The sequence below is a fragment of the Anomaloglossus baeobatrachus genome, chromosome 9 (genome assembly GCF_048569485.1).
Source record: "Anomaloglossus baeobatrachus isolate aAnoBae1 chromosome 9, aAnoBae1.hap1, whole genome shotgun sequence".
Lineage (NCBI taxonomy): Eukaryota > Metazoa > Chordata > Amphibia > Anura > Aromobatidae > Anomaloglossus > Anomaloglossus baeobatrachus.
In genome coordinates this window covers 116,140,046-116,152,482 of record NC_134361.1, presented here as the reverse complement: position 1 = coordinate 116,152,482, position 12,437 = coordinate 116,140,046, and the positions used below count along the sequence as shown (strand labels likewise).

The window sequence follows — 12,437 nt, the reverse complement described above, 5'->3', positions numbered from 1 at the left end:
GAGAAGAGAGAGAGGGGGAGAAGAGAGAGAGGGGGGGAAAAGAGAGAGAGGGGGGAGAAGAGAGAGAGGGGGGGAGAAGAGAGAGAGGGGGAGAAGAGAGAGAGGGGGGGAGAAGAGAGAGAGGGGGGGAGAAGAGAGAGAGGGGGGGAGAAGAGAGGGAGGGGGGAATAAGAGAGGGAGGGGGGGAGAGAGGGAGGGGGGGAGAGAGAGGGATGGGGGAGAGAGAGGGAGGGGGGGGAGAAGAGAGGGAGGGGGGGAGAAGAGAGAGAGGGGGGGAGAAGAGAGTGGGGAAAGAAGAGGGGGGGCAGAGGTGCTCTGTCACCAACTGTCTCCACTCTGTGACTTGTGGTGGAGGTGACAGAGTGCAGACAGTTGGTCCCATGCAGCAGGACAGATGGCAGAGCACAGCGGTGACATGCCTGTCAGTGTCTTGCTGCTGGGAGGAGCAGATGATCACACTGCCCGACACCGGCCGCTCTCCTGACATCGCAGCAGAGCGGGCGGGTGGACAGTGTGATCCCATACTTACGTGCAGGGGGGGATTCAACTGAAGACCCCCCCCCCCCTGTACTGCACACTGGCGACCCGTGTCTCACCATCTGCAGGACGCCGGCTCCACACTGACGTCCTCCGGATCCTCCCCTCGATGCTGAGCTGTGACGTGCGGTAGTCACCGCCCACAGCCCTGTCACTCAATCTGAGTGGCGCCGGCATCCTGTGACGTACCCGTCTTGTTTCAGAGCCCGGAAATGCCGGGACATCAGAGGATGCTGGCGGCCACAGCTCCAGGGGGTCATGTGACAGGCACTGAGCGTGCAGCATAGCGCCGCTCAGTGCCAGAAATGGAAATACATGCCAATGGAGAAAATACCTAGAATTGTAAGTAGAACTTCGACAGAAAATAAAAAAAATGGGTGAACCACCCCTTTAAGTAAAAGTATTCCTGTCATTACCTTAAGGAGCAAGCTGAGTGAGTAACCCCATCATATATGGTGGACAATGCAGACAGCGTTACAGGAGCCACATGTAACGGCTGTAGTGAAGGCTGTAGATCCTGGATGGAACCTGGTGGAATTGTGGAGAGCTGTGTGAGTAGAGATGTGCATATGAGCGAGATGTAGGAGCTGTGGATGCAACTGGTGCAGGTCTATGTACTGCAAAAGGGGTCCAGCAGGCGGAGGCTCCCAGAGAGCCAGTAACAACAGAGGGTGCTGTGGCAGCGACAGGAGTAGCTGACAGAGTATCTTGAAGAGGTGGTAATGGACCGGTTTGAGCAATCCTTTCTGAGGCTTGTACAGGCAGGGGTTAACAAGGGTGATCCCCTACTAACCAGAGTGGGCCGGTGGAGAAACACCAGGTGTTTAAGAGTGCCTTGAGGAGCTACAGAACTTACCCTCTCCATCCTGGGTAGATGGCATCATAATAAAAAAAGATTATGTGGCAATACTGAACCAACGTCTCAAGACATCAGCCAGGAACTTATAGCTTGGACGGAAATGGGTCTTCCAAATGGACAATGACCCAAAGCATACTGCCAGACTGGTTACAAAGTGGCTTAAGGATAACAAAGTCAATGTTTTGCAGTGGTCATCATAAAGCCCTAATTTTAATCCTATTGAAATTTATGGGAAAGTTGAAAAGGCAGGTGAAAGCAAGGTGACCTACAAACATGGCTCAGTTACAACAGTTCTGTAAGGAGGAAAGGGCACAAATACCTACCAACTATTGTTGGAAGCTTGTGGAAGGAGATCCAAAATGTTTGACCCAAGTCATACAATTTAAGGTCAACACTACCAAATACTAATGAAACGGATGGAAACTTTTCACTTTGCAGAAAGTAATAAAAATGTATTTCCTTCTCTCTCTCATTATTGTGGCATTTGGCAAATATAAATAATTTTGGTTCCTAATTGACCTAAAACGAGAAAGGATTATTCTGATTTCATGTCAGATAGTGAGTAAAACATGCAGATGTGTCTTTATAGAGAGTGTATGTAAACTTCTGGCTTCAACTGTATCTGTAAATAAAATCACAGCGTGCTGCAATTTCACTCTGATATCACATGAGAATTACCTATTCAAGTCTATGGGTGTGAGAAAAAAATATGAAATGCCTCAGTATGGCATCCGATACATTTCTATGGACATATTGCAATTCTCTAACATAGCAAACTCTAAATGGTCCTGTAAATGATTCAATAAGGCTACTACAAAAAGCAAAAAAATAAACTGCATACAGAACAGATGACAAGTGAGAAAAAAAACCGTCTCACTTTTCTGAATGAAAATCAGCCTGATTTTTTCTATTGTCATTTGCCCCCCGCCTAATTCTCAGATATCATCTGAGCATGAAATCCTGCAACCAGAATCAATATTAGTGTGGATTATAGTATTAGCATTCTCACTGCTGGGATTTCCTGGAGAATATCTTAATTCTGTATAACTGACGTCCAAAATTTTTAACCCCTCCCGTCACGGCAATTTTATGTTTTCATGTTTTCCTCCCCTGGTGGCAAAAGCCAAACGTTTTTTATTTTTCCACCTTCTGTATTTGGGCTTGTTTTTTGCAGGAAGAGGTGCAGAATTTAATGGCTTCATTCCTTATACCATTCAACATACTGAAAAATGGGGGAAAAAATCCTAGGACATGAATTGTTTTTTTTTTTTTTTTAGCTTTGCTTTTTCAGTGTTCAGTAAAAGTGTCCTGACATCATGATCCTCCAGGTCAGTACGATGGGGGAGAGACCATATTTTTTATTTCTTTCTTTTAAATGGGGAAAAGGTTGGTAATTTTAATTAATATAGATAGATTCTTTAAAACTTTCTGCCTAAACATTTCCCTTCGTTTGTTAGTTCACTAAGGAGACTTTATCCTGCCATTGTCTGATCACTTGTACTACATATTGCAATAGTAGAATATTTCAGTATCTAGTAAAAAGCGTTTCTTTTGAGTTCCAGGCACAGATTTGTCTTCAGCAGCCCCCAGCTCTCATGGAGACCCATCAGCATAGAAATTAAGCAGTTACCAGCAGCGGGCAGAGCTCAGATAGTTGAATAACACAGCCATCATCTGCTGGGAATAATGCAGACTCCGCTCCTGAGCCTGCTTCAAAGACGGGTAACCGATATATGAGATGATACTATGTCATATGTCAGTAACATTTAGGCATCAAAAATAAACATTTTCAATTGCTGAATAAAAAATTGAACTGCTGTTCTATCCAGGAAAACCTTTCTTTTGCTTAAAGTCACGATAGCGTTAGGCTCATTTCCACCAGTGTGACTTACACACCACATGAAATAAGCTAATCCACATGGGGAAACCTCCTTAATGGGGTTAAATGCCTTAGTAGAGAATATGAGCGTCAATAATCCTTTATGGGGAATTCTCTTTATTTTATGCCTTTTTTGTGTAATTTCTGAATTTGTTCTCAGTATTGCATGTAACCAAATATAATAGTAATGTACATATTGTGAGAGTAAATGTGGAGCTGGCGGTGATTCCTGTTTGCTTAGTCACTTAGCCTTACAATGTGATGGCGGGACAGGCCAATGTGTTGTAATGGAGTCTCAGAATCTATTTCTGCTTTCATTTCCTTCTAATCAAATACAATTCTTCTAGAAAGTAAAGATGGTATAAAGCAAATGACTAAAATGTAACTTTTAATATGTAATAGATAAAAGTTTAACGTCCCTTAGGACACATAAATATACCACAAAGCTCCCTGGACGACAAAAAGGTTTTCTAGCTTAAATAAACACAGACAAAATAAGCTAGGATATTGCCTTGGGGCACAACCGTCCTTGTAAGGATGTGAGCTGATGGGTGACAGTAAAGCGGGGCTTACACGCTGCGACATCGCTAGCATTGGCTAGCGATGTCGAGCGCGATAGCACCCGCCCCCGTCATACGTGCGATATTGTGTGATCGCTGCCGTAGCGAACATTATCGCTACGGCAGCTTCACACGGACTTACCTGCCCTGCGACGTCGCTCTGGCCGGCGACCCGCCTCCTTCCTAAAGGGGCGGGTTGTGCGGCGTCACAGTGACGTCACACGGCAGGCGTCCTATAGAAGCGGAGGGGCGGAGATGAGCGGAACGTAACATCCTGCCCACCTCCTTCCTTCCGCATTGCCGGTGGAGGCAGGTAAGGAGATGTCCGTCGCTCCTGCGGAGTCACACACAGGGATGTGTGTTGCCGCAGGAACGAGGAACAACATTGCTAAAAAAAAACAATTGATTTTTTGATTCAGGACGACCTCTCTGCGGCAAACGATTTTGACCGCTTTTGCGATCGTTTAAGGTCACTCATAAGTGTCATACACTGCGATATTGTTAATGACGCCGGATGTGCGTCACAAACAACGTGACCCCGACGACAATTCATTAATGATATCGTAGCGTGTAAACCCCGTTTAAGGATTTTAAGGCCGCTTTACACACAACGATATCGCTAGCGATCTCGTTAGAGATGTGACATGCCCAGATCGTTGTTACGATTTGCCAAGATCGCTCATAGGGCGTTTTGTAGCGGTCACACGTACACATCTCACAAATGACGCTACATCGTTCAGCGATATATTGTTTGACCAAGGCGTTCGTGTGGATGTTGTTCGTCATTGACAGGGTGTCAAACGTAGCAATATGTCTGCTGCGTTCCAAACGACGAACAATATTTTGAAACTGAAACATGTCAACGATCAACGATTTTCACCCTATTTGCGATCGTTCGGAGTGGCACGTAGGTGCAACGACGTTGCTAACGATGACGGAAGTGCGTCACGAAAACCGTGACCCCGACGACATATCGTCAGATAAATCGTAGCGTGTATAGCGGCCTTTAGTTTAATTTCCCTCAGGGAGTAATAGGGCCAGTTTAAAGATGGATTTTTGAGGACCCTGCCTAAAGGAGACTATCCGTGTACCCCGGCTCCAAGAGATTTGGTGAGACCACTCCATTTATTCTAAAACAGGAATTATATACTTAGATATGATTGGAGTTACCACTATATTGACCACTGTCACTGTGAAATTTATCATTTAAGTATATTGTGTTTTTTCTCCCTTTTTTATATTGGATGACCATTGTCTATCCTATGAGATGGAATTAATACATTTTTTGTTTACTGTTTTGTTTGTTTTGTTGTGTTTTTTTCTTGAGGATATATCTAAATGTATTTAATGTCTGGTGGCTTCCTGGGGTTCGTACAATCGTGCACCAAGGCAATATCCTAGGTTATTTTGTCTTTGTCTATTTAAGCTAGAAAACCTTTTTGTCGTCCCAGGAGCTTTGTTGTATATTTATGTGTCCTAAGGGATGTTACACTCTTATCTATTACATATTAAGTTACATTTTAGTCATTTGCTTTATACCATATTTTTGAGTGACATATTTTGGAATTCCACTTTCTGTGCTGTATTATCTATAAAGTAAAGATCACAAATGTCTCCATTTACATCAAACAGTTTATTTAATAACTTAACATATTACATTACAATGTATGACATTAATATATTACGTCTGTAAATATTATAAATTAGAACAATAAGAGCATAGAGTCCAGTGCGAGGGCGACATTGCTGAATGTATGAGGAGCCACATTTTATACATGAAGAACATAAGATACTTATGAAATATCGGATACAATGAATTGTGTCTTATTCTACAGATTTCTGTGAATTACTGTGATTATAGGAATAAATTGTCCTAGACGTCTCATACATAATACAGCAGATATTTTACTAAACACTTAAGATGTCTTGGTGAAGAAATTAGGAGCGTGGTCCTGGAAATGATTATATTCATCTGTTCCCGCCACCAGAACAGTTGCAGGAAAAGTCCTGGGACGTTCTGGGTCCTGTAAGAGAAGCACAATCTGTGTTAGTGTGTGATCGTTACTCTTCGGTAATATCTGTCGCCCATTGGCAGCAATATTATCAGGAGATCCATAATTACATTGCAAAGAAATGAAATACCATAAAGGCTGGCCATGCACCTTCACTGTAGTGTAAGACCCCCAAGAAACTATAGAGGAACAAGGGCTGGGGAATTGTCCTAAAGCTGATGTCTGTCGGAGCCTGAGATCATCACTGGGGGACATCTTTATGGTTGCCCCATCTGTGACCCTCCACTATGTCCACCAGTGCCTCCACCAGTTACATCAGTGGGTGCAGTTTATGGTATGTCATCTGCAGATACTATAAATACTATATTATTGTCTGTAGCTGAGATAATAAATCACTGAATATTTTCTAGTTTTCCTTATTTACTTAGATGTTATTTTATGTGACCTGTTTGGTCATTTTACATTATTTCTGGTGTTTCTCCTCTTGGGTGAGACCAACCTTCTTCTTTGAGTGTGATTCCCTCCCGATTTACAACCTTCTGGGTTTTGATTTCTTACCTTCACAGGATAAGCTGTCGTAGGAACATAACGGATGACAAATCCACATCTTCGCCTATCAGACATGTTGGGCTCACTGGCATGAACAGTCAGACCATCGTGGACCTGTCAGTATCGGGACACAAGGGTTGTTCAATACACAAGTCTCACACATTACACTTGGCTTATTATATGGAAACTCATCATCAACATTTCAATTTCTGCTGAATATTCAGAGCTTTTTATATTAGTACATCCCATTCTTCTCTGGGATTGGGATTTATCCATAGAGATGACTGTCCGTGACTTATCTGTATGGAGGACAGTGATATGGACATGACGTCGTCCTTGTCCACATCCGGTCCTCATATCCTCCATAATGACACATTCCCATTCATCCTTATAGAAATTTACTGACACATAGAAATGCTGTCTTGGTTTTGTCAGTAAATATATCAGAAAAGGACATTTCTATTACATTAGCAGAGGATGAAGCTGTAATAAAACCATTTCTTCTACTTGTACAAATATCTACACAATATTAATGTCACTGTTATATTCTGAGGGGCTGTATGGTGCTAACGCACTGAATAATGTAATAATCTGTGATGTCTGTAGAGGATTATTTCTACTTACAGACATCTGACCGGCTTTAAGTGGACACTCCACCAGATCTTCTACATTCACCAGGTGCCCTGGGATCTCCTGGTTTGCCGTCAGCATGTTCCCGGGGATCTCTGCAATTCTGTGCTCCAGAATACCTTGTTTATGACTCTCTGGGGTATTAAACATGGTAAATGCAGGTTAGATCTCATGTAAATTCATATAAAGAAGGTTATTTCTAGTGTTACACATTTAGCAATAATGAAAAAACCATAAAGAGATCATACCGGGAATGATTTGTAGGACTCCATTTTCTGCATCAACATCATCAAATGCCAGCCATACAGAAGCCACTGGTCCTCCTTCAAATCCCCAGTATCTTTAGAGAAGACAATACTGTTAGGTTATATATGTATAAGATGTTCATCATTATTATCTACCCGCTTTCATACTCACTTGATATCCTGATGCCAGGCAACATAGGGGGGAGTGTTATCTTTGTGTGGGACCTCGGAGGACGGATATTTACAGATAAATCTGGAGTCTAAAAGAATGACGTTAGGGCCCAGTACAGCTGTGATGGCTTTCAGGAGATTGGGATGGGCAGCGAGATTCATCACCCACTCATACTCCATGTGGATGTTATGTAGATTGTACTGAGTGTACTCTTTACCTGAAGGATACAATATATGGAGGGATCAGGACCTCAGCCGCCATAAATACACACTTACATATATCAATTGTTTAACTACAGGAAATTCTTCTTTGAAAAAAATATTCTGATCTTGGATAAATGTGCAATAAATCCTACAAATCACTAATTCATTGTAAAGGTAACACTCACCAAACTTCTCTTCCAGCTTTCCATGCTCCTTCTGAGCTTGGTGCAATTCCTTCTCATCTAATACATCAACTGCCGTCAGGAAGCCATTGGTGTCATAGACGTCCTTCATCTGATTACTGTCAGTCTTCATAGCTTATTAGTGGGATGCTTTCAGCTGTGGTGAGAATGCTTACTCACTGAGCGTATAACTGTGAGCTCCTCACACTGACTTATATACAAATCTGACAGCGGCCCAACCCACGATACTATATCTAAGAACTGGTTATTTTACTTTCTATATTTTTGTTTCCTGTATGAGATAGGAAATGTTATAGCCCTGAGTAATGCATTCTGAAGTCTGAAGAATCAATCACGCTCTAAAGCTCAGAATACAGTTTCCTTGTTTTCTCCTTCTTGCGTCACCGCAGCGTGATTATTGTATCGTCACTGTGGTAAGAGCCCGGTCCTGGAAACTCCACAGCAAATCAGGAAGCAAATGCCACATATGTTACAAGATTTAACAAAAACATTCAATTCATTTGTTTTTACATGTAACATATTTAAAAAAAATATTTTCAGTAAGTTTTAAAAAATTTAATGTAGTCAATATGTATATATGAGCAGATCAATCTGCAGAGGATCAGGGTACTGAAATTGATGGAAATTTAAACACTTTGAGATTTGATTCCCAATTGTACATACCAAGAGGGGCCCAGGATGGGGACATATATGCTAGGAAGCGGACATATATACCAGAATGTGCCCACGAGGGGGATATACTTAGCAGGAGGAGCCTTGAATAGGGACATATATGCCAGGAAGGTGACATTTATACCAGAATGTGTCTAGGAGGGGGATATACTTAGCAGGAGGGGCCCAGGATGGGGACATATAGGCTAGGATGGGACAAATAAACCAGGTTGGGGACATATATACCAGGAGCAGGACATATATACCAGGAAGGGGACAGAAACCAGGATGAAGACATATATATCAGAATGTGCCCAGAAAGGGGATTTACATACCAGAATGTGCCCAGGATGGGACATATATACCTGGACGGGGATAAATAAACTAGGATGGGGACATATATACCAGGAGGAGGACATATATGATAGAAAGGGGACAATAAACCAGGATGAGGACATATACATCAGGAGGGGGAAATATATACAAGGAAGGGGGACATACATACCAGGATACCAGGAAGGGCCCAGGATGGGGATATATATACCAGGATGGGACCCAAGGGAGGAACATATAAACCGAAGGGGATAGTATATACAAGGATGGAGGACATGAAATCCAAAGAAATTCCAGCAATCCAGTCCGAAAAAATATTATATTAAAAAATACAAATTTTATTTTTAGGTCATGTTAAAAAGTCCATACAGGGTCAACATCAGCCCAAAAAGAGGACATGTTTCAAACGTGTTGTTCTTAATCTGTCTTAATCCTGTTAGAGACAGATTAAGAACAACACATTCGAAGCGTGTCCTCTTTTTGGGCTGATGTTGACCAGGTATGGACTTTTTAACATGACCTAAAAATAAAAATTGTATTTTTTAATAAAAGTTTTTTTTGACTGGATTGCTGGAATTTCTTTGGACTTCAAGTTTCAAGCCTTGCCGACTTTTCCCTTCCGTGCATGGTCCAAAATCTAATGGTCTCCACGGAGCAGGTAAGCTGGACAAATCTTTTTTCTTTGTCAAGGATGGAGGACAGTATATATCAGGATGGGGAACATTTTTACAAGGCTGGGGGACATATACCAGGATTGGGGGACATATTTACCAGGAAGTAGCCCAGGATGTAGGACATTTACCAGGATGGGGGACATATTTCCCAGGAAGGAGCCCAGGATGGGGGGCATTAGCACAGGATGGGGTATTACTACATAATGGGGGGAGTGCAATTTATTTGTCTTTTTAGGATTTAGTGTGCTTAATGTATACATACATATACATAAATCTGACCAACATGCGGGTATGAGAGGAAGGCCAGGTCCAAATTTTGCACAGGGGCCCTTAATATCTAGTTACGCCACTGCCTATAGAGTGTAAGCTCTTAAGGTTAGCGGGGGCCTTTCTCTCTCCTATGAAGTGTAAACCCTTATGGTCAGCCGGGAACTTTCTCTCTGATATAGAATGTAAGCTCTTGTGATCAGCTGAGATCTCTCTTTCTCTTCTCCCCTCCTCATGTATCTTTCTAGCAATTACAATGTTATCAATATTGAAATGAGTGCAATTATATTCACCACAAATCAAATTCTTGTGGTAAATTTGGTAACACCAGCAAATATGAAATTCAAAATATCCGCTCATCTCTAGTTAGTAGGGAATATTTTGGTATTGACAAAAATGTTGGGAATTCTCAAAACCTGAAAAAGAACTTTTATAAATTAATTCACTTTGTATGGACTGTTATAATTTGCAGGGAGGATTGGTATATTATTATTATTATTATTATTATTATTATTATTATTATTATTATTATATTTTAAAATGTTGCTGAAATAAGAAAGCATAGTAACTTTTTTTAATATATATTTTATTATGCATTTTCTTTCTCTGCATATTTTCTACTTATCTTGAACAAATTTTACATATAAAAAGGTGAGTCAATTTGCAAATACTACAATAAAAATCTCAGACGTACCAATATCTCTTTCAGTAAAACTTATTGATGACGCTTTGGCTGTTGCTATCTCCTGAGCTGGGGGCACGGCCATTTCAGTGCAGGGTTTACAATATGATATCGATATTTGATATTACCATTTGCCATTTCATGTGGCTTGTGCTATTATTTGACCTATTGGTTTTTGCTTTTTGTATAGACTTTTCTCAAACTCTACAATTACTATTCATTGTAATATCTCGTTTTATTACACAACTTGTCCCTCTTTACGACTCCATGGAATAACTGCTGTCATCACAAGGCAATTAGCGCATTATCACTGATGACAATATCTGATAAAGAACAGGAATGGCACCACATTTTTATTTTATGCTTTTGATGACTGTTGTTACATTTAATTTTAGAAATGTGAATCACTGAAGCAGCTCATTTTATGCAGCAAACATGTTATAAGTTGATTATTTCTTGTATATCAGGAGCGCTGTATCCATAGAAGAAGCATTGTGGAATAAAACTCCTCAATGATCTCACCTTATGTCTATCACATCGTGTGGATATTTAGGAATCCACAGTTTATTCTTTCCAAAAATAGAAAACAGAAACCTGGTGACAAATCCCTGTAAAATGTGGCCTTGTCCTCACCGGGGCGTCGTGTCCGGTGAATGTGAAGGTGGAATTTCCATGGAACTGAGCTGAATACTTAATAGCACTAGTACAATATCTCCACCCGCTGATACTACAAGTTGTCTTTTCCCTGGTTAGGAAACGTCTTGTAGACATGTTATATATTGTATGCAGTAATGCACACAGGGGATTGGCGGCAGTAAAGACCTTCCATCTACACTACCGCTATATTATATCCTGTGTCCTTTCATCTGAGGATGGAAATATGTTTATTCTGGTCATGTTAAAATTTGCTTATTGTTGATTTTTCATCTACATTTTCTGGAATTTTATGAACCTGATCTGAAGAGGGACATTTCCCTCAAAACGCGTTCCGTTACATCTTTAATAAATCCCCCCCTTCTCTGAAAGCGCTGGAGCCTTTCTTTCATCCAGGTTTTGTATCCTGTTTTCCTGCAGTATCTTCTCCTCGCTGATCTATCCTTGTACTGCGCTCCTGCACCTGCAGTGACATAGAGGAGGACGTTACTGCCGTCTATCACTGGTTACACACAGGCTGGTATATTCTGAGCAGTCATTTCTCATGATTTCCCCTGCGCAGTATCACACTATGGGCCACGCTCGGCTTTCTTATAGTTATCTCTTTACTCTTAGCAGAGAACATTTTGAAACTTGTATCAGTCAGAAAGTGACAAATCAGAGGGTCTGAAAACAGAAGAATGAATATATCCTTTATCGAGGAAGACTAAAAAATAATAATACTTTATTATTTCACAATGTACTAATACAATTTCATTAAAACTTATAATATCCAAGGGTAGAGAACATGATACAGAGAAGATAAGACGGGACGCTGCAATATGTTCATATAATTACAAGTGTACACAGGATTAGTCACAATATATACAGTCATGGCCAAAAGTATTGGCACCCCTGAAATTGTTCCAGAAAATGAAGTTTTTCTCCCAGAACATTATTGCATTTACACATGTTTTCTAATACATATGTTTATTTCCTTTTGTGTGTATTGGAAAAACAGCCATGAATAGAAGAAAAAAAGCAAATTGGACATAATTTCACACAAATCTCCAAAAATGGGCTGGAAAAATGTATGGGTAAACAATTTTGTTTGAAGTATGTGATAATTATTTATACTCACAAGAGCCAATTGAGGGTCATAATTACTGTATAGGGACAACTGGAAGAAAATATTACTTTATGAGTGCCAAAATAGGGGACACTATTACTCTACATTGGGAAACATTAATAATATTCCCCATTGTGGCCCATACATCATTAATTACATTAAATTATGGAGCCACAATTGGAGATTATCCAACTGTACTTAGGCATAAATGATGGAATC

The 12,437-nt window shown here is 40.8% G+C and overlaps 1 protein-coding gene across 1 annotated transcript; it reads right to left on the bottom strand.

Moving 5' to 3' along the window:
* Nucleotides 1-5,461: 5,461 nt before the first annotated feature.
* Nucleotides 5,462-8,002, bottom strand: LOC142250547 (L-threonyl-[L-threonyl-carrier protein] 4-chlorinase-like). Its single transcript, XM_075322724.1, has 6 exons — nt 7,832-8,002; nt 7,444-7,660; nt 7,275-7,366; nt 7,021-7,160; nt 6,406-6,510; nt 5,462-5,859 (listed from the first exon to the last, which is right to left on the bottom strand). Exons 1-6 carry the CDS (start codon nt 7,959-7,961, stop codon nt 5,752-5,754), a joined length of 792 nt encoding a protein of 263 aa, XP_075178839.1. The 5' UTR covers nt 7,962-8,002; the 3' UTR covers nt 5,462-5,751.
* Between the last annotated feature and the right edge of the window lie 4,435 nt (nt 8,003-12,437).

Excerpts from the sequence above, each read along its gene's own strand:
- LOC142250547 (XM_075322724.1), bottom strand. The coding sequence starts at position 7,961 with ATGAAGACTGACAGTAATCAGATGAAGGACGTCTATGACACCAATGGC. Across the intron at positions 6,511-7,020 it reads TTAAAGCCGGTCAGATGTCT|GTCCACGATGGTCTGACTGT; the intron begins GTAAGTAGAAAT and ends CGATACTGACAG. Across the intron at positions 5,860-6,405 it reads CGACAGCTTATCCTGTGAAG|GACCCAGAACGTCCCAGGAC; the intron begins GTAAGAAATCAA and ends CTTCTCTTACAG.